The following is a 24473-nucleotide window of genomic DNA, read 5'->3' on the forward strand; positions in this document are numbered from 1 at the left end:
TAGGTGGTCTGTCATCCAAGTACTAACCAGGCCTGACCCTGCTTAGCTTCTGAGATCAGACGGGATCAGGGTTATTCAGGGTGGCATGTGGCTAGTGGCTACTGCAGTGGACAGCACAGCTTTAGACTATAGTATATGTTGCAAGGTGTCCATGTGGAATTTTGTAAGATATTTCAGATTTTATCAGTAGAATGAAGTAATAAGTTGGGTATGTAAGCAAATTAAGACAAACCTAACAAGGAAAATTTATGTCACTCCAGAGTTTATAAACTTAATTCATAAGACAAAAATAATGAGAATAATTATTACATTACGCTGTTTTCAGATTGGAAGAGATATAGAAGAAGGTAACTATCAAACTGCTACTAGTGCTTACCTCTCCAGTGGGGTGTGGTATTTGGGGGGGAATAAAAGGGAATTTCTGCTTTTTACTCTAGTGTGTGTTTATACATCACTTTGTGAATTTTAAAATAAAAAATACGTACTATAAAATAAATAGAAAATAAAATATAATGGAAAACAAAAAATGAATGAGGAAAATAAGATTTAAAAGTTCTTTGAAAAAGGAATAAGCAGCTTAGATAGGTTATCTTTGATTTAAAGTGAAGTACAGAATTTTCATCTGTAAAAATTCTGTTAAATTTGAAAAATACAGGAACAATAATAAACCTATAAACTGATTGAGTAGATAACAGAAATGCATGTTTTTAATGTTTTTGCAGCTGGTCTTATTCGTTTTATTAAAACAAAAAGGTGTGGAGGTGGTTACCAATTTGAAAAACAAATTCCAACAATCTGTTGCCTATAAAAGACTGACTTAAGCTTACGAAAGGACAGATCAGCCTCCCATGACCAGGCAAATAAGAAAAGCAAGACAGCTCAGTCATAGCTTTAAGATAAAGTCAATTTCAGATCAGAAGCCAAAGAGAAACTCGCAGAGTTTGTAACTTGACATGCAGAAGGAACATGGTAGAATTAGTTGATGGGTGAATGATTATCATAGAAAAGCTGACAGAAATGTTTTAGAAGTAAATAGAATTATACTTAAGAGGTGTCACAGTATTTGTAGAAGAACACCGAAGATAAGAAATTTGGGTACTAAAACTCGGTTTTGCCACTTGATCTTAACTTCTCTAAGCCTCCATTCAGTATTTGCAGTGAATATGCTGGATTAGATGACCTTAAGTTTTTTCCCACTTTTAAGTTCTGTATGACTTCAATATTTCACAATCAGCACATGAAAATTAAGCAAGTAATAAATTAATAAGTTATAGAGCTGAATATAGCAAGAAAGGTAAAATTAGGTGACAGAGAGAAAGTCATGGTAATTAAGGAAATTTCACTCATTTCAACCTTAAAAGAACTTTGAAAACAGGTTTAGAGTCTTTGAGGGAGCAGCCCCATCAATAACTCCCTTTTTCTAGCCTTGTTCTGAACTTTGAGAAATAACTCAGAGCAGTTGCATAAGAATCCCAAAGATCATGTTTATTAGTGGTAAAGGCCTAGTGCACGTGTTAGTGTGCAAGCCTGATGATTTTGTTGACTGCACTCCAGAATTAGCCTCACCACCCACCCTGCCCTCAGCAGCAGCTCTGGGGTGGCATGGAGGAAACCAGAGAACTTGGGGTTTTTCGTGGAAACCCTAGGATGGAGCTGAGTTTATTCTTCCCAAATTTCCTGCTCAGATGGATCATCATTTCCGTAGGTAAAGTGCTTAAAGTACTTAAATAGTGGGGAGAGACCAGAAATATTCAGGAAAAAACCCTCTCATGCAAACCAGAGGAGCTGAGAAACATGTTTCCCTCTAATCTTGAGTGCTATATATTCATTGTAGAAAAAAACCTAGATAAGCAAAAAGAAGAAAATGTATGTTGGACATAAGCTCACATCTGCAGATAATCACTTTTAACGTTTTGGGGTCTATCCTTCAAGACTACATGTTACTATATAGATAAGTTTTAAGCAAAGATGGAACCATATATACATGTAGTGTGAAAATTTTCAAAACTAACCCATTACTGGTAGACGTAACTCAAATTCGCTCTGGACCTGTCCACAAAAGCATGAGTGTAGGAGACAGGAGACGTGCTGTGGAGCTGCCTGGTTCAGGGTGTTTTATCCTGTCTAGAAGTTTTCCCTGTTCTCGCAGCTGGACCCGTAGCAGCTGTGTCTTGATTCCCTGACTCTGCCTCTCACACCATAGCTAGCTGATCCAAGGGTGCATTCCTGGCCCCAACTGGCCTGTCAGACTTTTTTCTTCAAAGAGTTTGTAATTTTAGTGGAAAAAAATTGGAACTCACTGTAGCCAGATCACATTAAATCCATGAACTGTATCTGAGGTCTCCAAAGGTGCTTTGGTTCCAGTTTCTCTTGAAACTTTTGGGATTTGTTGTTATTGTTGTTGTTGTTTTACCTTAGATTAAAAATGAAATCGAAGGATGATAGGTGGAGCACAAGAGGATTTTTAGGGCAGCGAAACTACTCTGTATGATACTATAATGGTGGACACATCAGTGGTCGTTCCGCATTCGTCTAAACCCACAGAACATAAACCACCAAGGGTGAAGCCAAATGTAAACTATAGGCTTACAAAAATAATTTTTTTTAGTGCAAATCTTAGAAACTTTTTCAAAAAAGATGTTTCCAAGTAACCTGTTGTGGGAAATGATATTAGACATTGAGGTTATATTTTAAAATTAAAATCAGCTTATTGCTGGTAGATGGAAATATAAGGGTTCAAGAGGAGATTTTGAATGTGGCATTTCTTCTAAATGTTTTTTCAATGAAATATGCTTATTTTAGTTCAGTGATTCTTGGTAGATCTCAGGAAGAGCAGTCCCACCTGCCAGAGTGCCCTTCAGAAAATTGTGAGGGTATTTTGACTGTTACAATGGGTAGAGATGCTGCTGACTAGATGTCCTACAGTGTCTGAGATGGGTTGACTCAGTGAAGAGTTGTTTTGCATCCCGCCTGGCTTTTTGTATTTTCCCTCAGGCTAAACCTCTCTACAAATATAAATTGTCAATTTTGTAGAACATATTACTAAAAAATATTTACGAGAAATTAAAAAACTTATTAGAAGATGATCGTTGTCTCCGTTTTCTATTAGTGCATAAGAAAATACCAGCTTAACAAAATAACAAAATTTAGCAACTTAAACCAACACTCATTATTAGTTCATGGTTCTGTAAGTCAGCAGCTGGGGTTGGTTCTGTTCTCTGCTCAGGGTCTTACATGACTGAAATTAAGGTGTCAGCGTGGCTGACTGCGAGCTTTGAGGAAGAATCTGCTTCTAAGCTCATTTAGCTTGTTGGCAGAGTCCTGTTCTTTGTGGTTGTAAGTCTGAGGTCCCCATTTTCTTGGTGGCTGTCAGAGGTCACTCCTATCTCCTAGAGGCTGCTCTTTGCATATGGCCCCTTCTATCTTGGAAGCTAACAATGACTCGCAGACTCCTTATTTGAATATCTCTGACTTCCCCTTCGTCCACCAGCCTAAGGATACTCGGCTTTTCAAAGGATCATTTGGTTGGGTCAGGCCTACCCATGTAATCTCCATACCTTAAAATCAATTGATTTGGGACTTGGATTACATTTGTAAAATCTCTGTACTGCAGTACCTAGATTAATGTTTAATTGGATAACCAAGGAACAGGAATCTGGGGGAATTATCTTTAGAATTCTGCTTACCACAGTTTTTGTGAAGAGGGAACCCAAGTGTAATAAAGATATCTCAAAATAATTAAGTAATATGTTCACTCGGCACATTCTGTTCTCTTAAGTATTATACATTTCTGGCTTGCATATTTAGTGGAAAAGGATTTCAGTGCAATAGTGTTGTTACTGCTAAAGCAGTGAAAGAAACATTGAAAATATGTGACAGGAGATTTGAGATTTCCTGTTCAGACTTCAATTATTAAGTTAGTAGAGACACATGAAATGCAGGAATCTTATTGGATTTCTTTAATATGGACTATTTTAACAATATTTCATATTATTGCCTTTTAGGAGAATCACTACAGTTTTTTAGTTTTATCCTAAAACTATCCCCAGTGTATTACACAACTGCTTTATTACTTTTTTCCCCCCTAATCCACCTTCTCTGCCTCATCCCACCATTCAAAGAAAATGGTCTCCAAGGTCTTTTTACAGACTAGGCACTGATTATATATCTCAGCGGGATTTCAAGGCAGAAAGATAGGTTTTTTTGTAGCAATTTCTTCTTACTCCATCCCGTAACTTTACTTGGGATATTATTTTGGCACCACACATAGAAACATAAAACCTAGTTCATTTGCAGTAGTATTGTACTTCCTCATTTCTCTTATTACTATTTACCATGGCACATTATTCCAACTTCACTTAAGATTACTTCCCTTTTCCATTATTATTTTAATAATATTTTTATAGTGGTGTTGCTCTGCACCTCAGCTCTTTTATTTTCCCATACTTGTGCAGTGTTTTCTGATACTGTTGTTGGTATGTACATCTGACTGCTTCATTATGTCATATGTTTTTAAACATTTATATACTGAAATACATATTTTCAATAAGTTAATTTATTTTTTATGTATCAGTTAAGACATTGTATTTCTCTGAAAATTTTGTGTAGGTAGGTTATATCATCTATGAATTTCATTTCAGGATAGTAAAGGAGGCATTATAAAATATATGTGAGATTAAAAAGGGGAGATTGAGTCTAATGGGACTAAGACATGCTGTTTTATGCAGAAAAAAATGTCATAGCCCTTAAGCACTACATAAATATATATATCCATTCCGCAGTGTCCTGTTGTCGCTCAGCCTGGATGTCTTGCCACATACATGGATAGAACAGATTTTCTGTCTAGGCACTGCGTGTCTTGCTTCAAAGCATGTTCTTCATTTATCTTCCATTTCTCATTTTAATCTACATATATCTTTTAGTTTTCTTCAACTTTGTATCAGGAGGTTCAGCTTGTTTTGTAATATTCATACATTTGAGATTCTTAGTTTTTTTTTTTTTTTCTGGAAAAGATAAGATTTAGAGTATAGTAATTCTTTTTGTTCTCTTACCAGTTATCAACAAATTTATGCAGCCTGATGTTTTTAATCCAAGCTTCCGACTCCCCAAAAAACAACTTAGTGAAATACTGTAGTCCCCCCTTATCTGTAAGAAACAATCCCCAGTAGATGCTTGAAACTGTAGATAGTACCTTATATATACTGTGTTTTTTCTATACATACATACATTCATACTTTTTCATGTAAAAGAAGCACTTGACGGCTTCTCTTTGGCATATTCAAATTGTCAGCATCAACTATTCTTGTGCTTTGGGGCCATTATTAAGTAAAATAAGGGTTACTTGCACATAAACACTTTAATATGGACTATTTTAATAATATTTCATATAATTGCCTTTTGGGAGAATTACTACAGTTTTCCAGTTTATCCTATGACCACAACAGTCAATCTGATAACTGAGAAGGCTCCTAAGTAACTGATGGGCGGGGAGCATATACAGTGTGGACATGCTAGACAAAGGGATGATTTACGTCCCAGGAAGAATAGAGTGGACAGTGAGAGATTTCATCAGAACAGTGCACAATTTAAAACTTATGAATTGTTTATTTCTAGAATTTTCTGTTTAATATTTTCAGACTGCAGTTGACCGTGGGTAACTGAAACCATGGATAGGGAGGGCTGCTGTAAGAGTTTTTGAACAGTCTTATCAAGCATGTTTTAAATAAACTAAGTCTTGTCAAATTATGGCCTCTGTAGATATTTTTATAAAACTAATACAAAATGAAATACTGTGGTAGAAAAATCAGTAGAGGAGAAGTAAAACCTAGGGTCTGGATCCTGGACATCACTTACTGCCTTGGGCAGGTTCTGCAGCTTCTCTGAGCCTTGATTTTCTCATCTTCATGTAGTGATAACTGCCTGCCTATCACCAGGGTAATTATTAGGATCAAACACCATAGTGACTGCTAGAGAAATATGAACTACGATAGCTGTTAGGTCTCACCATTTAGAAAAGCTTTCATCATTAAATCTATTTTTACAATGGCTTCAAATTATTTCTTTACTACCACCACCAACGTTAAAGCAATGCCACATACAGGATGAATTGGAAGGGGACTTAGAAGAACCTCTTTGGCCTGTTTGATGGCCATTGAGATGAGGAGGAGATATCACTGGAATAAAGGAAAAAACCGGGGACGACAGATACCAGAAGTATTGGCAGGACGTTGAAATCAGTTGGACTTGGGGTGAGAGGAAGGAAAAATGGTTAGACATGAGAGTCTAGGAGGTTAGTGATCAAGACGCATAGCAGGTATAAAGGAAGGAAAAGGTGTGATTACCATTGAGGCATGCCATGTTTGAACTGCTGCTATGCACCTAGGTGGAGACTTCTAAAGGCAGTTTCGAATGTGGGCCTGGAGCTCAAAGAAATCTAGGGTTAGAGATTGGACCAGGAACACTCCTGAAATGAGGTCATGAAATGAGACAAGATAGGAACCAAGGGTGGAGCTTTGTAGAATGATTGTCTGTACTGCAGGGGCTGCCAGACACAAGGGGCCAAGAAAAGCACATCTGACCCTGTGTTCCATAGTCCGTGACAGTTCTGTAGAATATGTGACATGGGAGATATACTCTTAATGCTCTTATAAGTTTATGTTTTATAAAAGAGATCCTTGACATCTGTTAGACTACTGGGTGAGATTTACTTTTGGAACTCTTCCACAGATAAACTAAAAATACACAAAAAAAACTGAACGAGAATTTATACGATAGCCAAGTTTAAAAATGGAATATTTATTTTTCAAATTCAATACTGCTGGCAGACACTGCTCTATTCTTACTGAAAGGCTAGTTTATATGAAATACAGCTATAATATCATTGATCTTTGCTAATTCTTTTTTCCTCTTTTTTCTCTAGATTTTACATTGTGCAGTGGGTAAGTATACAGATATCCTCCTTACTATGTACCATGAGCTCTGCTTTTTTTTTTTTTTTAAGTCATTAATGGTAGGTGGATTGGATTCTTATTGAATATTGAAAAAACTACTTAACCATTATATATAAAATTGCTTAAATTGGTATGGCTTTTGGTTTCTAAAATCATAGATACTATTTAGATGTTATCAATAAACATTTTATTAACTGTCACAGCTATTTTGCTTTGTCAATTTAAAGAGGCATCTCCTACCTTCTCATTACAGGGATAACAGAGAAACTAGCATATTTATAAAAATGGGGCTTGGGTCCTGGTGCTATAGAAAGCCCTCTCTGTGATCACTTAAATGTTAAGAGTCTCTTTTACCTTTAAAATGGGTGTACTGCGTATATTGCCTACCTCCTAGATGAATATTAATGTATATGAGAGGTACTGAAAATGTGCAAGTATAGTTGTACAAATGTAAAGAATCTCTGCTAAAAGCAGACACAGTGTGGTTTTTTTGGTGGGGGTAAGGAGGAGGTCATCAGATTCTGCTCTGGGACTAAGGCGTACCTTCTAGTCTGGAGTGGCTAAACCCTCTAATTAAATGGAAATCAACTTGGAAAGTTAACAGAACCTATAAAGTAAACCCATGTAAGCCATAGTGGTTGTTATGCATCCATACTTGTCCCCCGCAGGGAGAATTTGAAGTTGGTACTCATTCAGAAGCACTGAAGGTCTGAAAGCTCGAGAACTATGCATCTAAACTATTACAGCCCTGATCAACTTAACTCACAAATCAAGTGGATTCTTAATATATTCAGGGCACTGCACACTGCTTTAGAACCCTTAAGCAGTAGATTTGAAAGAGACTTGGGGAGCCATCTGTCACATGGTTTGTTTTTCTAGAAAAGGTTAAAGCGACCTGGTACAGGTCACACAGCCAGTGAATGGTGGAACCTTGCTTGAACCTACCTTGAACTCAGCCAAAACCTGCCTGATTTGATTTTCTGGTATATAATCTCACACATATTTTGTTTTTAATCCTTGATCTACAATTTTGAGATGAAAAATGTATTCCTTCTTAAATAGTTTAATGAATTTGAAGCATAAGCTTGCAGATTGGGAGATACATTTACCCAGCAAGAGTTCTAGAACCATTTCAGGTTGTCTCCACACACTGAAGCCTGTGCCCCCATTCTCCCCAACTCTTTTAACCTTTCGCTGCCTACAAAGCTCTTAGATGCATGTTTTCTGAGCATGTGTACTATTATTTAAGTTAATGTTTCATTCTATTATAATACCTCAATATCCTTTATTTGTCTTAGAACATATTCTCATACCTTTTTATAAAATTTCTACCTCTGGAAATAAAGCCTCTGACAAGAATATTCATTCAGACCAGGAACATTCCTGAATGCCTAGCAGATAGGTGCCAGGCACTGTTGGGCAGTGGGAGTAGAGAGGTGAGCAGGCACAGGTAACCCGCAGTCGGCCCCTCGAGTTCCTCTGGCTTTCCACGGACTAGCATCCATGTCACTCTGCTCCGATGGTTTGTTGACAGGTGTCCCCTAACACTCAGTAGACACTTAATAATTCCTTATTTCTTTAAGAACCTTGTTCTGTCAGTGATTCTCTCTCTTACATCATCACCTTTTGTCATCTACCTTTTCCTGCTCAGCTCACAAAATGCTGAGTACTCCCATCCTGAGAATAATTTTTAACTTTTAACTCTACATTCCTTTCTTACAAGTACATAATTCAGACTCTTTCTATTTCCTCAGTCCCATATATACTTTAAACCAACAGTCAGGCTTCTGCCCTCATTGTCTTACTAAAATTGCCCTCTCATCTAAAATCAGCAACAGTTTCTGCTAAATTCTGAGGACACCTTTCAAACTTAACTAGACTTCTGAACTACACTGGACACTACTGATCACGCCCTCCCTGAGATCTTGCTTCTTTAGCTTTCATTATATGAACCCTCCTGGCTTTTCTTTTTTCTCTGTGGTTCTTTTCTTTCCTTGATGCTTCTCTTTCTCTCCTTGCCCCTTAACGGTGGGTGTTCCCAGGGTCTTACCTAACTCAAATGTCCTTCTGACTGAACATGTCCTTTGTGGATGATTACTTTCCTTCACATGATGTGACATACTTATGACACCTGCTTCTCTAACTCCAGGCTATACCTGCACTCCAGACTCCAGACTCATCCATTGACCTTCCAGATATCCATTCCTGAATGCTCACCTCCTCCTCAACATGATTCAGACTCCCAGATTTGTTCTGCTTCCCATATTGTCTTTGTCAGGGGCACCACTGGTCACCAGCCATTCAGTCACCCAGCCTAGACTTAGAGCTCCTTGATGGTGCCTCCAATCACTTAGCCACACTCTCATAACCAGCCGGTCAAGTTTTGTCGATTCTGTTTCTTAAATCTCAGATTGTCCTGTTTTTTTCATACCTATTGAAGGCCTTAGTACATCTCATTTGGACTACCGTATGGTTCTCCCCCAACTTCTAGGATTCTAATATAAATATTGATTAGAGCTACCATTTATTGAACATTTACTGTGTTTCCAGTGCTTTCCATTCATTATCGCATTTACTTCCCATTTTACAGTTGGCAAGACAGAGCCTTAGAAGGTTTTATATCATACTAAAGTTCACACAACTAATAAGCTCTGTAGCCAAGAGTTGAACCTACGGCTGTGTGTCTCCCGGTCTGCGTTTCACACAACCCTCAAAGGGTTTAGTTAAAAGGATAATTCTGAGCATATCACTTTTCTTCTTAAAACTCTTCTCTGGTTTAAACTTCACGATTCGGGTTCTGCCCACCTGCCCAGCCTTACCTGTGTCCATTTCCTGCCTTTCACTCAGTGCTTCAGTAACCCTGACCTCGTGGGTCCCCCCATGTACCATGCTACTGCACTACTTCCTGCCTCTTGTCTGTGCCCAGGCTTTGTGCTCTGCCTAGAAGGAACAGCTGGCAGCTGTTCACTATTCTTCATCTAGTAAACTCCCCTACCACCCACTGGCTAGATTAGATACTGTTCCTCACTTTTCCTGTAATACTTACTCTTTATTATCCTTTCTACAATGTATTATGGTCTGTCACTGTACCTCTGTCCTCCACCAATACCACTGAATTTTTTGAGAATGAGAACTGTTTCTGTTGATTTCTATATCCCAACACCTAACAGTACATGGCACCTAGTGGGAACACAGTGAACATTTGGTTATAATCTTACCAAATTCTGATAACAATTCCCAAAACTTACTTCAAAATGTTTCAGGTCCTTAAAAAATTAATGAGTCTAATGATAAATAGGCTGTTTCTAGCATTAACTTAAAGGCAGTGCTTTATTTTTGCTCATACAATTTAAGTTTCTTTTTAGAATGATGGTTTATTTTCCTGTGGCTTTCTGAAAGTTTTCACTACAACTTAGCCTTAGAAACTTGTTACAGAGCTTCGAGATGTCTTTAGATACTGTTAATGGAAAGTGTGGACATCAGTGAGACCCAGGTTTTTTACTAGCTGTGTGACTTCTAGAAAGTAAAATTGTATGTGCCTTCATTTCTTCATCAATAAAAGGGGGATAATAATACCTACTTCATAGGAATGTTGTGAAAATAAAATAAGCAATGCATGAAAAACAGCACAATGCCTGAAACATGGTGATGCTGAAAATTGCTCAATAAAATGGCACTAACTAAAGCAATGTAATGATACAGAATGTTGTTTTATTGTCCCTAATGTAATGTTTAGTATTTAGATTTATACAAGTGTGACTCTTACATAGTCTTACTTTTCTTAAATTACCATTTCAATGTAATTGAGGACCACTTATTCTTAGAATGGGTTGGAGTTGCTTCTTGTTCATGGTTATAACAATGCAACTTGGCAAAAGTAGCCTCCAGAAACAGTAAACTGAAATTCCATGTGAGAAGCTCTTTTCTCTCTTCGCCAATAGGTTCCCATGCCCCACCTTCTTCAAAGTAGGTTGCCTGTTCTCCACTGATAATGTAGGATAATGTAGGGACAAGATTTCTCAAATGCTATAGTTGTAGCCCTCAAACTAAAATTTGTAGTGCTTTATGTTTACACAGTAGTTTTCTTTTTGGAAATGGAATTTTTTTAGAAACTCACTTCCAGACATGTCTTTCACAAGCTTGTAAAGAAGAGTTATGCTTCCTTTATTCATGTACTTACAGTTTGTATTGAAAGAAGTATAATCTATTTTTCATGTTGTTCGGGATTAGATTGTGGAAGAGGCATATGGGGTCTGGGGTAGTTCTCAGGTAATTTTGGAGTGTAGTTTCTCTCCTTGTTGGGATGAGAATTAGAGGTGGAAGTACTGGAACCAAAGATATTCTTGGTAAGATGTGACATTGTGCACTTGGTGAAACTTCATGTTGGAAATTATAGTCAATATAAATAACTTGGGATGTTCTCTTTGGGTCGAAAGCCGTAGAACAGATATTTGAACAGGAGCTCGGTCATAGCTCAGAGAGTATTATGTACAAAGTTGAGTATTAGCACTTCGATTTCATCAACAGACAAGGACAGAAGGCCTTTCACTTAGATACCCTAAACTCGTGGTTTTAAATATTTGCTGTCTGTGCCAGCTTGCAGTCTTCTCTCAAACCGATGACAGCTTTTATTTAATTATTTTTTACAAGTAAATTTTAAGAAATTTGCAGTCACCTTAGTATCAGTAGGTAGCATATGGCGTCAGGCTGTTTCTTCACACAGGTGGTAACAGATGGTACCAGGAAGGAAGGAGAACAGCTGCTGGGGAGACAAGCACCACAAGCCCCATCTCCTCCTACCAGAAATGTTTTCCCTCCCACAGATTCAAGTGAACTAAATCCTTTCCAGACTGTAACACCTCCTCCCCCACACCCCACTCAGAAAGGGTCAAGCTTTTATCGGTCACTTACAGTGCAGTGTTGTAAAAAGGAACCACTACCACTTATTAAAACCAGACACAGAACCCTCGGTGTTTTAGCAGAAAAGAACTCTGGAAGGGAGGCTTCCTGGAAGGAAGGGGTGATGCCTCCAGATTCGCTCACCTGTAGTTAGTTCTGCTTTCACCCCTTACCCAGCCCTCATGGGTACACCTGGACACAAAAACATCACTGCTTTCCTTGAACTTTCTTTGAACAAAAACTGCTTTCTTTTGTTCCACTTAGCTTAGTTGACTTTTTTAAAAATGAATTTTACCAAATAGGAAGAATAAAAAGGGAATAAGTATCAAAAATACAACAGTATAAAAATAGTCATGTTCCCAAAGTACGAGTCTGATCCTGAACTCTAACTCCTCTTATACTGGAAACTGACACACATGGACCTTGCTGGCTCTTTTCTGCCATACTCAGCATGCTCAGTTCTGGGAACCCTCTTCCCCAAGCACATTTATCTAGCCGCCTCACAAATGTGAATAAAAACGTTTGTTTGTTACTCAGTTTGAGATGTTGCTATCTACCTGGGGTGGTAAAGACAGAGGAGGAGCCCTCAGAGGAGGGATAACAAGTAACCTTCCCCAGCCTGTCTCTGCTGCCTAGGAGCTTCTAAGGGTCACTCCAGGAGAGCAGTAGGAAGTTGCCAAAGTCAACCTTCACCTTCTTGCAAGTCTGCCCTTGTCATTTGTTCAGTACAGTGGTTTCCAGCATTCTGACTCCAGAGGGCTGTATCAAGATCATGTGACCATGTTCAAATCATAATCTCCCAAATCAGTCAAGCCCTTGAGACCAGCTTGGCTTAGTTTCCCTCTGCCTTGGCTCTTCATTCATTGTGTTGCTCCCTGATCAAATTTTACCTCCTCCTCTCCAGACAGGGAGAGAAGAGGAAAACGTTTTAGCACCTGCATATTCTGTTCCTGATATCCAAAGTTCTCTGAATAAACCTTGTTTTCTGACACCTCCATAATTTTGTACGTACAATTTCCGTTGCTTGGAATGCCCAGCTCTTAGTTGTCCCCTGCTTTGTGTGAATGTACTGAGATGAAAATGGAGAAATGGAGCATGCTTATTAGAGCCCAAAGTCTCTAAGCAGGGAAGGTAGAAGACTTGATACTCAGAGCTCATACTCACTGCCTGGCACCTAAAAAGCATTCAGCTGTAGCAGTTCTTCCATTAATGATTATTGGGCAAAACTTATTGGGTTGCTGCGCCCATTTAGAGTTCAGAAGGGAAAGCCGTGAAGAGAGCCTAGGCCAGGGAATTTTACGTTCTGTCATCCTTGCAGGAACAGCTAGAGATTTGGTTTGAGTAGAAACCTGTTATTGAAACCTGTTATTGCTGTCTAGTTCATCAGGAACCAAGCTAAAGCAAACCAGCCCTACTGGAGACACTGTTAGTTGTGGGATAAGTCAGGCATCTTCCCTCTGGGCTTTAGTTTCCACATCTGAAAAACTATGGGTTGGACTAGGTTATAGTCTCTAATATTCCTTTCACATGGATAATCTGAAATTCTATGAAACTATAAGTATGATGTCACTTCAGAGATGAATATTAGTTATCTGAGTAGTTATATAACAGGAGGACATGCTAAATTATCACATGTATGAGTATTAGGAAACTTGTTTCAAGTACAGTCATTTTAGTATATTTTTTCCTTAATGCTCTTTAAAAGCCACATCAGAGCAAAATTTTCTATAGCATACGTTTACACACAGTCATCACTAGATGGCACTCTTGTATTATTAGTAAGGAGATTTTTCTTGGAAATTACAGGACTTCTGGAGGAATTCTAATAAAAATAGTAATGAATCAATAGCTGAAACTGAGGAATGAGTAATTTAATCAGAGAAAAGAGAAATGGATGTTTTTATATCTGTTAATGACTTGATCATTACTATTTGAAGTAATGAAAAGCTGGAACTTTCCACATTGCCCTGAAGGAGGTTATCTTATAAATGTTTCTTCATTATAAGGCACAAGGTATCTTTAAAATTAAAATGAGCTTTTTTTTTTTTTTAATTGAAAAGCTAGAGGCAAATCAGAAGTTCTCTGATAAAGATACTTTGCGACAATCCTGAATCAATAAACCTGAAGTTAGTCCAGTGAAGCTGGAAACGCCATCTAGTGATGGAGTTGAGTAAATTCCGTTGAACTGAACGGTGAAAGCTTGAGTCATCTTTTAACAAAAGAATTATTTGATTTATGATTCTGTGTCAGGAGTTGATTGGTTAAGTAATGGTTAAACAATGTATTAATAAAGGGAGGAAGAACGCTTAGGAATATTTGATAATGCTGTGTTGTCTTCTTTTACAGTCTTTCACAGCTTTCCTAGGAGAGGATTTTATTTTTCTTCATTTGTAGTGAATATCTTTTAATAACAGTTCCTTCCTCACCATGTTTTTTTCAATTAGCAGTCTGCATTTAAGATTTATACATGTCTTTGCATGACTTACTAGCTCATTCCTTTTTATTTGTGAATATTTCATTATATGCATATACCAGTTTACATTTACCTATTGAAGGACATCTTGGTTGTTTTCAATTTGGGATTATTATGAGTAAAGTTGCTATAAATATTCCTGTGCTGCTTTTGTGTGGACAGAAAACAATTTTGCATTATTAAATCAGTATATAATAGCACAGTTGTTGGATAGTGTAGTAAGATTGTGTTTGGCTTTGTAAGAAACTGTTAAACTGTCTTTTAAAGAGGCTGTTGCAGTTGTATTTTCATCAGCAATGTGAGTGTTCCTGTTGTTCCATGTCCTCGCTGGCAATTGGCATTTTGAATTTTAGCCATTCTGGCATGTCTGTAGTGGTATCCTTGGTTTTAGTTTATATATTTTGAATGACAAATGATGTTGCAGATCTTTTCGTATTCTTATTTGCCTTCTTCATATCTTTGGTGAGGTATCTGTTCATATCTTTTGGCCATTTTTTAATCGGGTTATTTTCTTGTTGAGATTTAAGAATTCATTCCATATTTTGGATACAAATCTATCGATATGTGTTTAGCAAATTTTTTTAGTCTTTCCTTTTCATCCTCTTATTAGTGTCTTTCACAAAGCAGAAGTTTTTAATAAAGTCCAACCTAACCAATTTTGTTTTTCGTGGATTTTGCTGTTGGTGTTGTATCTAAAAAATTATTACCAAACCCAAGGTCACATAGATTATATTTTTCCAGAAGTTTTATTGTTTTGCATTTCACAGATAGGTTTGAGTTAATTTTTATGAAGGATGTCCAGTCCATGCTAGGTTCATTTGTTTTTGGGGGGAGTTGTTTGTTTTGTTTTAAAAATTTGTTTTTACATGTGGACATCCAATTGTTATGGCATGATTTATTGAAAAAATGATCATTTCTTCATCGAATTGTCTTTGTGCCTTTGTCAAATATCAGTTGATTATATGTGTGTTGGTCTATTTCTGGGCTCTCTACTTTGTTCTTTTGATCTATATCTATATTTTACTAATACCATACTATCTCGATTATAATGTCTTAAAATCCAGTGGTATAAGTCCTCCAACTTTGTTCTTTTTCTTCAGTGTTGTATGGGTCTTTGGCTTACCATATAAACTTTAGAATCAGTTTATTAGTACCTGTAAAATATTTTTATGGGATATTGACTGAGATTGTGTTCAGATCAAGTTGGGAAGAATTGACATCTTAACAATATTGAGTCTTTCAATTTACAAACATGAACTAACTCTCCATTTATTTAGAGCTTCTTTGTTTTTTTTTTTTTTTTTTATCATTGTTTTTTGGTTTTCCACATACAAATCCTGTACCTGTTTTCTTTGGTTTATACTTAAGTGTTTCTTTTTTTCATTTTGTTATTAAATGTTTTTATATTTCAAATTTCAGCTATTCATTGTTAATATTAGGAAGGCAGTTGACTTTTATATATTGACCTAGTATCCTGCAACCTTGCTCTACTTGCTTATTAGTTCCAGGAGTGTTTTTGTAGATTCTTTGGAATTTTCTATGTAGATATTCTATATGTGTAGGATTTCATATATATATATATATATTATATATATAATATATATATTACCATATAGTAATACCATCTATGAAAAAAGACAATTTTATTTCTTCCTTTCCGATCTGTATACCTTTTATTTCTTTGTCTTGTTTTACTGCAGTAGCTAGGACTTCCAGCTTGACATTCACTGTATTAAAGTCTCCAATTATTAATGCGTTTCTAATTTTCCTCCCTTCTTGAGCTTCTGATTTAACAAAAGCAGTTGCTGTATTACTTGGTTTGTAGATATTTGCAATTGTTATAGCTTCATTGTGAATTGTGGCTTTCAGCACTAAAAAATGTCTTTTATTTGTGGTCTTTCTGAATTACTTTGTATTAGCATTGAGTTGGGTCTTGTTTTGTAAGCCACTTTGAAAATCTATTTCCTTTAATAGGTGAGTTAAGTCCATTTACAGTTATTAATATGACAGATACATTGGGCCTCACTCTGTCACATTTATCCTTGCTACATGTACTATTGCTATATTTGCTATATTTACTTTCATGACGTTTTCTTTGCTTTTATTTTTTATATTTATTTTGATGTTTAGATGATTTTGTCATTGTTCTAGTGGTTATCTTCATATTTGTACCTTTTTGAAGGCCTTTTAGTCCTGTTTTTTTATTTAATCATTACTTTCTATTCTACTTTGCCAGTTTTTAAAGATATCTTCTGACTCCCACTTACTGCCTATACAATAGTAGTGAGTTTATTCTACCTTCTTTTTCTCCACTCTCTTCTCTTCCCATCTTTTTACTTGCTTTATTTTTATTTCTACTTTGTCAGAACTTGTAACATTTATGTATTATTCCTCTGCCCTGCCCTCACCTTTATCTTAAGTCCATACTTAAATATATTAAGTGTTCATTATCAGTTCATTTGCTGAAATTGGATGAAACTGATCCTCTAGTAGTGTCTGGGATTGTGAAGGGTCTGAGATTTTGCCCTATTTGTAATCTAGTAAAATAGCTTGTTACAGTTTCATGGGTTCTGACAGCATGCAATGGTTTGTGTTATAGGAGTTTGGGGAACCCATTGTTTTTATTTATAGTAAGGAAACAAATTTGCTCTTTGCTTGGGGGTAGATGCTTGCCTAGTTCTTTAAGATTACACTGTGCAAACACAAACCTAAGAAATGACTTGTGTAAAAAGCAGTTAGCACCTTGCCTTTTTGCCATACCCAGCAGGAATATGCAGAGATGTTCAGGTCTCATGGCAGATTGCTTTTCCCAAGCAGATTTGTAAGGAGGGTTGTGGGCATAGTATTCCTTTAGTTCATACACATCGCCTTAATATTTGAAGGACTAATTTGCTGGATAGAAACTCATTAGTTCACAATTTGTTTCCTTGAATTTCTTGAAAATGCCAGTACATTATTGCCTTGCTTATATGTTTGTCTTGGGAAATATGATACCAAACCTCATTCTCTTGCCCTTTTAAGATATCTGGTCTTTTTATCTGAAAACCCTAAGGATTTTTCTCCATCTTTATTGATATATTTGAAACAAAAATTGTATATGTGTACAGAATATAGTGTGATGTTTTAATGTAATTATTGTTAAATGGTTAACACATAATTACCACAATCAAGCCAATTAAAACACATCTATCACCTCACATAGTTATTTTATTTTGTAGTGAGAACATTTAAGATCTACTTGCTTAGAAAATTTCAAGCTTACAATATAGTGTTTTTAACTACAGTCACCACGCTATACATTAGTTTTTCAGAGTTCATTCGCCCTGCCTAACTGAAACTTTGTACCTTTTGACCAACATCTCCCTGTTTCCCTATTCCCCTGGCTCTTGGCTACCACCATTCTATTCTCTGCTTCTGTGAGTTGGACTTTTTTGGATTCCACCTGTAAGTGAGATCATGTGGTATTTCTCTTTCTTACCTAGCTTAAGTCACTTAGCACAATAACCTCCAGGTTCACCCACATGGTTACAAATGATAGGATTTCTTTCTTTTTTAAAGCTGAATAATATTCCATTGGATATATATTACATAATGTTTTATCCATTCACCCATCGATAGACACTTAGGTTGAATCCCTGTCTTGGCTATTGTGACAAACTATAGAAATGATCCCTGAAAGTATAGTGTTTATCTTGGCTATTGTGAATGATGCTGCAGTGAAGATGGGACTGCAGACATCTTTTCAAGATACCGATTTCATTTCCTTTGGATATATACCCAGAAGTGGGATTGCTGGATCATATGGTAGTTTCATTTTAAATTCCTGGAAAACCTCCATACTGTTTTCATTATATATGGCTATACTAATTTACATTTCTACCAACAGTGTATATACAAGGGTTCTCTTTTTTCCATATCCTCTCCTGCACTTATCTTTTGACTTCAATAGCCATTCTAATAGGTGTGAGGTTGTAGTTTATGTGGTCTTGATATACATTTTACTGATAATTAGTGATGTTAAACCTTTTTTCATATTTTAGTTTGCCATTTGTATGTCTGTCTGTCTGTCTGTCTGTCTCTCTCTCTCTCTTTTGAGAAATGTCTACTCGGGTCCTTTAGCTCATTTCCTTATTGGATACTTGTTTTCTTGCTGTTGAATTGTTTGAGTTCTTTGTATATTTTGGATATTAACCCCGTAATAAATGTATGGTTTACAGATATTTTCTTTTGTTTCATAGTTTATCTCTTAATTCTGTTGTTTGTTTCCTTTGCTGTGCAGAAGCTTTTTAGTTTGATGCAATCCCATTTGTCGTTTTTTTATTTTGTTGCTGGTACTTTTGGAGTTATATCCAAAATCATTGCCCAGATCAATGTCGAGAAGCTCTTTCCCTATGTTTTATTTGGTAGTTTCACAGTTTCAGATCTTACATTTAAGTCTTCAACCAATTATGAATTGATTTTTGTATATGGTATGAGGTAAGAGTCCAATTTCATTCTTCTGCATAAGGATATTCAGTTTTCTCAACACCATTAATTAAGAGGCTATCCTTTCGCCATTGTGTGTTGTGGGCACATTTTTAAAATTTCGGTTTACCATGGATGTGTGGAAATATTTCTGGGCTCTCTGTTCTGTTCCATTGGTCTATAGGTCTGTTTTTATGGCCATATCATGCTATTTTGATTACTATAGCTTTGAATTATATTTTGAAATCAGGCAGTATGTGTGTTGCTTCCACCTTTATTCTTTTTGCTCAAGATTGCTTTGGCTATTTGATGTCTTTTGTGGTTCTGTGTGAATTTTAGGATTTTTTTTTCTGTTTCTTTAAGAAATGCCATTGAAATTATGATAGGGATTGCATTGAATCTGTAGATCGCTTTGGGTAGTATGGACATTTTACCAATATTCTTCCAATCCACGAACACAGTCTATCTTCTATTTATTCGTGTCTTCAATTTCTTTCATTGGTGTTTTACACTTTTCAGTGTACAGATCTTATACCCCCTTGCTTAATTTTATTTCTAAATAGTTTTTGATGCTATTGCAAATGGATTGTCTTCTTAATTTATTTTTCAGAAAGTTCATTTTTGTAGAAATGCAACTCATTTGTATGTTGATTTTTGTATTCTGCAACTTTACTAAATTCGTTTATCCTAACAGTTTGGTGGAGTCTTTAAAGTTTTCTACGTGTAAAATCACATCATTTACAAACAGACAATTTTATTTCTTTTTCAATTTGAATACCTTTTTTTTCTTTTTCTTTCGTAATTGCTCTAGCTAGAACTTGTAATACTCTACTGAATAAAAGTGGTGAAAGTGGACATCTTTGTCTCGTTCCTGATATTAGAGGAAAAACATGCAGTTTTTACCATTGAGTATGTTGTTAGCTGTGGTCTTGTCATTTTGCTTTTTTTAAGTTGAGATATATTCCTTCAGTACTTAATTTCTTGAGTTTTAATATTATGAAAAAGTTTTTAATTTTGTCAGGTGCTTTTTTTGCATCTATGAGATATAAAATGAAGGATTTTTATCCTTCATTTTACTAATGTGGTGTATCACATTTATTGATTTCTGTATGTTGAACCATTCTTGCATCCCAAGGATAAATCTCACTTGATCGTGGTATATGTGCCTTTTAGTATGCTGTTGAATTTGGTTTGCCAATATTTTGTTGAGGATTTTTCCATCTATATTCCTCTGGGATATTGGCCTGTGATTTTCTTTTCTTGTAGTTGTCTTTTTTGGCTTTAGTATCAGGGTATGCTGGGCCTCATAAAATGAGTTTGGAAGTGTTACCTCTTCTTCAGTTTTTTGGAAGAGTTTGAGGAGTGATATTCTTTAAATGTTTGATAAAATTCACCAGTGAAGCCACCAGGTCCTGGACTTTTTTTTGTTAAGAGGTTTTTGATTATTGATTCAATCTCTTTGCTCATTGATGCTGTTGATATTTTTTATTCAAAATGCAGTTATGATAGGTTGTATTTCTAGGAATTTATCTATTCTGGGTTATCCAACTTGTTGGCATATGGATGTATATAGTAGTCTCTTAAGATCCTTTGTATTTCTGTGGTATCAGTTGAAATGTCTTTTTTTCATTCATAATTTTATTTGAGTCCTCTTTTTCTTAGTCTAGCTAAAGGATTGTTGATTTTGTTTATCTTTTCAAAAAAACCCCACAACTCAGTTTCATTGATCTTTTCTATTGTTTTTCTAGTCTCTGCTTTATTTATTTCTGCTCTGATCTTTACTATTTCCTTTCTTATGATTTCGTTTGACCTTTTTCTTGTTCTGTGAGGGGTAAAGTTAGGTTATTTGAGGTTTTCCATTATGTAAGCATTATTGCTAGTATATTCCTTCTTAGACATGTTTATTCTGCATCCAGTAAATTTTAATATATTGTGTTTACATTTTCATTTATTTCAAGATATTTTTTTGATTTCCACTTTGATTTCTAATTATTCAATTGTACTCCTGCTACTGGTTTCTAGTTTTATGCCATTGTAGTAAGAAAAGATACTTGATATGATTTTAGTCTTCTTAAAATTAAGATTCGTTTTGTGACTTAACATGTCATCTGTCCAGGAGAATGTTCCGTGTGCACTTGAAAAGAATGTGTATCCTGCTGTTGTTGATTGGATTGTTCTATATAGATACGTTAGGTTTATTCGGTCTATAATGTTAGGTTCGCTGTTTCCTTATTGATTGTTATTTATGTATTTACCTATTTATTTACTTATTTGCTTATTTATTTATTTACTTACCTATTGATTGATTGATTGATTGATTGCAGTAGAAAAGAAAAGTTTTATTAGAAGGGAAAGTATACTTCCAGACGTGGAAGTGGGCCTGAGCAAAAGGCCTCCTTATTGATTATTTGTTAGATTATCTATCCATTGTTGAAAGTGGGGTATGGAAGACCCTTACAGTTATTATATTGCTGTCTATTTCTCCCATCATTCTATTTCTCCTTTCATTTGCTTTATATGTTTAGGCGCTCTGATGTTGGGTGCATATATAGTTACAATTGTTATATCCTCTTGAATTGACCCCTTTATCATTATATAATGTTTTCTCTGTCTTGTAACTCTTTTTAACTTACAGCTTATTTTGTGTGATATAATTGTGCCACCTGTGCTCTCTTGTGGTTACCATTTGTATAGCATATCTTTTTCCAGTCTTTCACTTTCAGCGTATGCGTCCTTAAAGGTAAGAGTCTCTGTAGGCAGCATATAGTTGGATCCTTTTTTTTTTTCAGATCCATTCAGCTACTCTGTTTTTTAATTGCAGGATTTAATGTTTACATTTAAAGTAATTATCGATACTATTACTATTATTATTTTGTTAATTGCTTTCTGACTGTTTTGTAGTTCTTTTGTTCCTTCTCTTGTGTCTGCTTTTGCAATTTGATGATTTTTTTAATAGTGGTATCTTTGATTCCTTTCATTTTATCTTTTGGGTATATACTACAGCTTTTTTTATGTGTGTGGTTACTATGAATTTTCCATAAAGCATCTTATAACAATCTCTTTTAAGTTGATAACTACTTAACTTTGCATACAAGAAATATACACTTCTCTTTCCACATTTTATTTTATTGATGTCACAATTTACATATTTTCCGTATTTTGTATTCTTTAAAAATTTTTGTAGCTGTAGTTATATTTTAATACTTTAGTCTTTTAACTTTTATAGTAGAGTTTAAAATGATTTATGTACCACAATTACAATACTAGGGTATTCTGAGTTTGACTATATTCTTACCTTTATAGTGAGTTTTAGACTTTCATGTTTTTAGTATCCTTTCATTTCTACTTGAACTATTCCATTTAGCATTTCTCGTAAGATCTAGTGGTAATGAACCCCATAGCTTTTGTTTATCAAGGAAAATCTTTATTTTACCTTCATTTCTGAAGAACGGCCTTGTCTTCTATAATATTCTTAGTTGGCAGTTTTTTCTTTCAGCATATATCATCCTACTGTCTCCTGGCCTGCATGGATTCTGCTGAGAAATCCACTGCTAGTTTTATGGGGATTCCTTTGTACAAGCTGAGTAGTTTTTCTCTTGCTGCTTTCAAAATTATCTTTGTCTTTGACTTTTGAGAGTTCGATTATTGTATATCTTAGTGAAGATCTCTTTAAATTAATCTCATTGGGGTTCTTTGGTCTTCATTGATCTGGATCTTTATCTCTAGATTAGGGAAGTTTTCTGTCATATTTCTTTAAATAAGCTTTCTGCCCCCTTTTCTTTCTCCATTCTTTTAGGACTCCCTTAATGTGTATATTAGTTAACTTGATGGTGTCCCATAGGCTTTCTTCATTCTTTTTATTTTTTATGTTTTGACAACATTTTATTTTTTCATTACAGTTGGCACACAGTATTAGTTTCAGGTGTACAACATAGTGATTAGACAGTTACATAACTTAGGAAGCGATCACCCCAATAAATCTAGTACCCATCTGACACCATATATAATTATCACAATATTATTGACTATATTCTTCATGCTTTACTTTACATCCCAGGACTAATGTGTAACTACCAATTTGTACTTCTTAATCCCTTCCCCCTTTCCACTTATCCTGTCATCCCCCCTCCCATCTGGCACCCATCAGAATGTTCGTTGTATCTATGAGTTTATTTCTGTCTTGCTTGTTTATTTCATTCTTTAGATTCCACATGTAAGTGAAATCATATGACATTTGTCTTTCTCTGTCTCTTCATTCTTTTTAATCTTTTTTCTTCTTTCTGTACCTCTCAGTAATTTCAGGTGACCTTTCTTCAAGCTCACTGATTCTTTCTGCTTGATTGAGTCTGCTGTTGTAGTTCTCTGTGAAATTTTTCAGCTCCTGAATTTCTATTTTGTTCTTTTTTATGGCATCTGTTTCTTTGTTGAATTTCTCATTTTGTTCATGAATTGTTTTCCTGATTTCATGTGTTGTCTTCGTGTATTCTTGTAGTTCACTGAGCTTCTTTAAAACAATTATTTTGATTTTTTTGTCAGGCAGTTTATAGATCTCCATTTCTTTAAGGTTGATTACTGGTACTTTATTTTGTTCTTTGGTAGTGTCATGTTTTCTTGATTATTCATGATTATTGTGGCCTTGCACTGATGTCTGTGCATTTGAAGAAGCAGGCGCTTCTTTCAGTCTTTACACACTGGCTTCAACGGGGAAAGCCCTTCACCAGTCAGCTTGGCCAGAGATTCTGGGGATGCCTGATGATAGGGTCTATCTTGCGGCTGGAGTCTTCAGGCAGGCTGACTTGATGCCTGGGTCAGTTGGTGAGTGGGCCTGGTGCCTAGGTCTACTGGGGTGGGTCTAAATCCTGGGTCCAATGGGGCTGGCCTAGCATCTGTGTCCGCAGGGGTGGGCTTGGTGCCTGCAACCGCGATTTCAGGCCTGGAGCCTGGGTCCTAGGGGACCAACCTGAAGGCTGGGGCTTCGTGGGCCTGTCTGGCACTGAGGTGGGCCTGGAGCCTTGGTCTTTAGGGTTCAGCTTAGCACTGCAACAGGCCTAAAACTTAGGACTGGGCCTGGGTCCTAGGTTTGTGGAGACTAGCCTGGAATTTGCAACCATGGAGGCTTGCCTAGTATTGGGGTAGCTCTAGAGCCTAAGTGATTGGAAGCTGGCCCAGTGCCAAGTATCCTTTGTGGTTAACCTGGATTCTGAAGTCACAGGCACAGGCCTGGGCTGGGGTGTGTGGTGAAGTTAGGTGGTTATTTCACTCTCCTTTGCCCACACGGAGGGTATCTTTTTTCTGTGCCACATTGCCCGGGCTTGAGGTCAGAGTGACATAGGTAACGTGAAACTCTCTTCAGTACTTTTTTTATTACTGTGCTTCACCAAGATGCTAAAATCTCTCACCTGGAATCCTTAGCTCTTGTGAAGGTACTTTTGTGCGTGCATGGTTGTTCAAAGTATGAGGGAATGGGCACTGAATAATTCTATTCTATCTTGCTGACATTACTGAGGATTTTTCCCTTTATATTTAAAGTCTACTAGTTTTACTAGGGTATGTCTTAGAGTTGACCATTGCAGGACAATTTCCCTAGGAACTTAATAGTCCCTTTCCATGTATAGATTCAGTCCTTTATTTATGGAAAGTTTTATAGGATTATAGTTTTAAATTTTAGTTGTTTTTTCATTAATCTG

The 24473-nt window shown here is 36.1% G+C and overlaps 1 protein-coding gene across 1 annotated transcript in view; it reads left to right on the forward strand.

Moving 5' to 3' along the window:
• Nucleotides 1-24473, forward strand: part of HACD2 (3-hydroxyacyl-CoA dehydratase 2) — an 81057-nt gene that overhangs the window by 5784 nt on the left and 50800 nt on the right. The window contains exon 3 of the mRNA XM_016159365.2: nucleotides 6920-6938. Within this exon, the coding sequence (XP_016014851.1) occupies nucleotides 6920-6938 (19 nt within the window). The remainder of the gene's footprint in view (nucleotides 1-6919; nucleotides 6939-24473) is intronic.

The sequence above is a fragment of the Rousettus aegyptiacus genome, unplaced genomic scaffold (assembly GCF_014176215.1).
Source record: "Rousettus aegyptiacus isolate mRouAeg1 unplaced genomic scaffold, mRouAeg1.p scaffold_m13_p_4, whole genome shotgun sequence".
Taxonomy (NCBI): domain Eukaryota; kingdom Metazoa; phylum Chordata; class Mammalia; order Chiroptera; family Pteropodidae; genus Rousettus; species Rousettus aegyptiacus.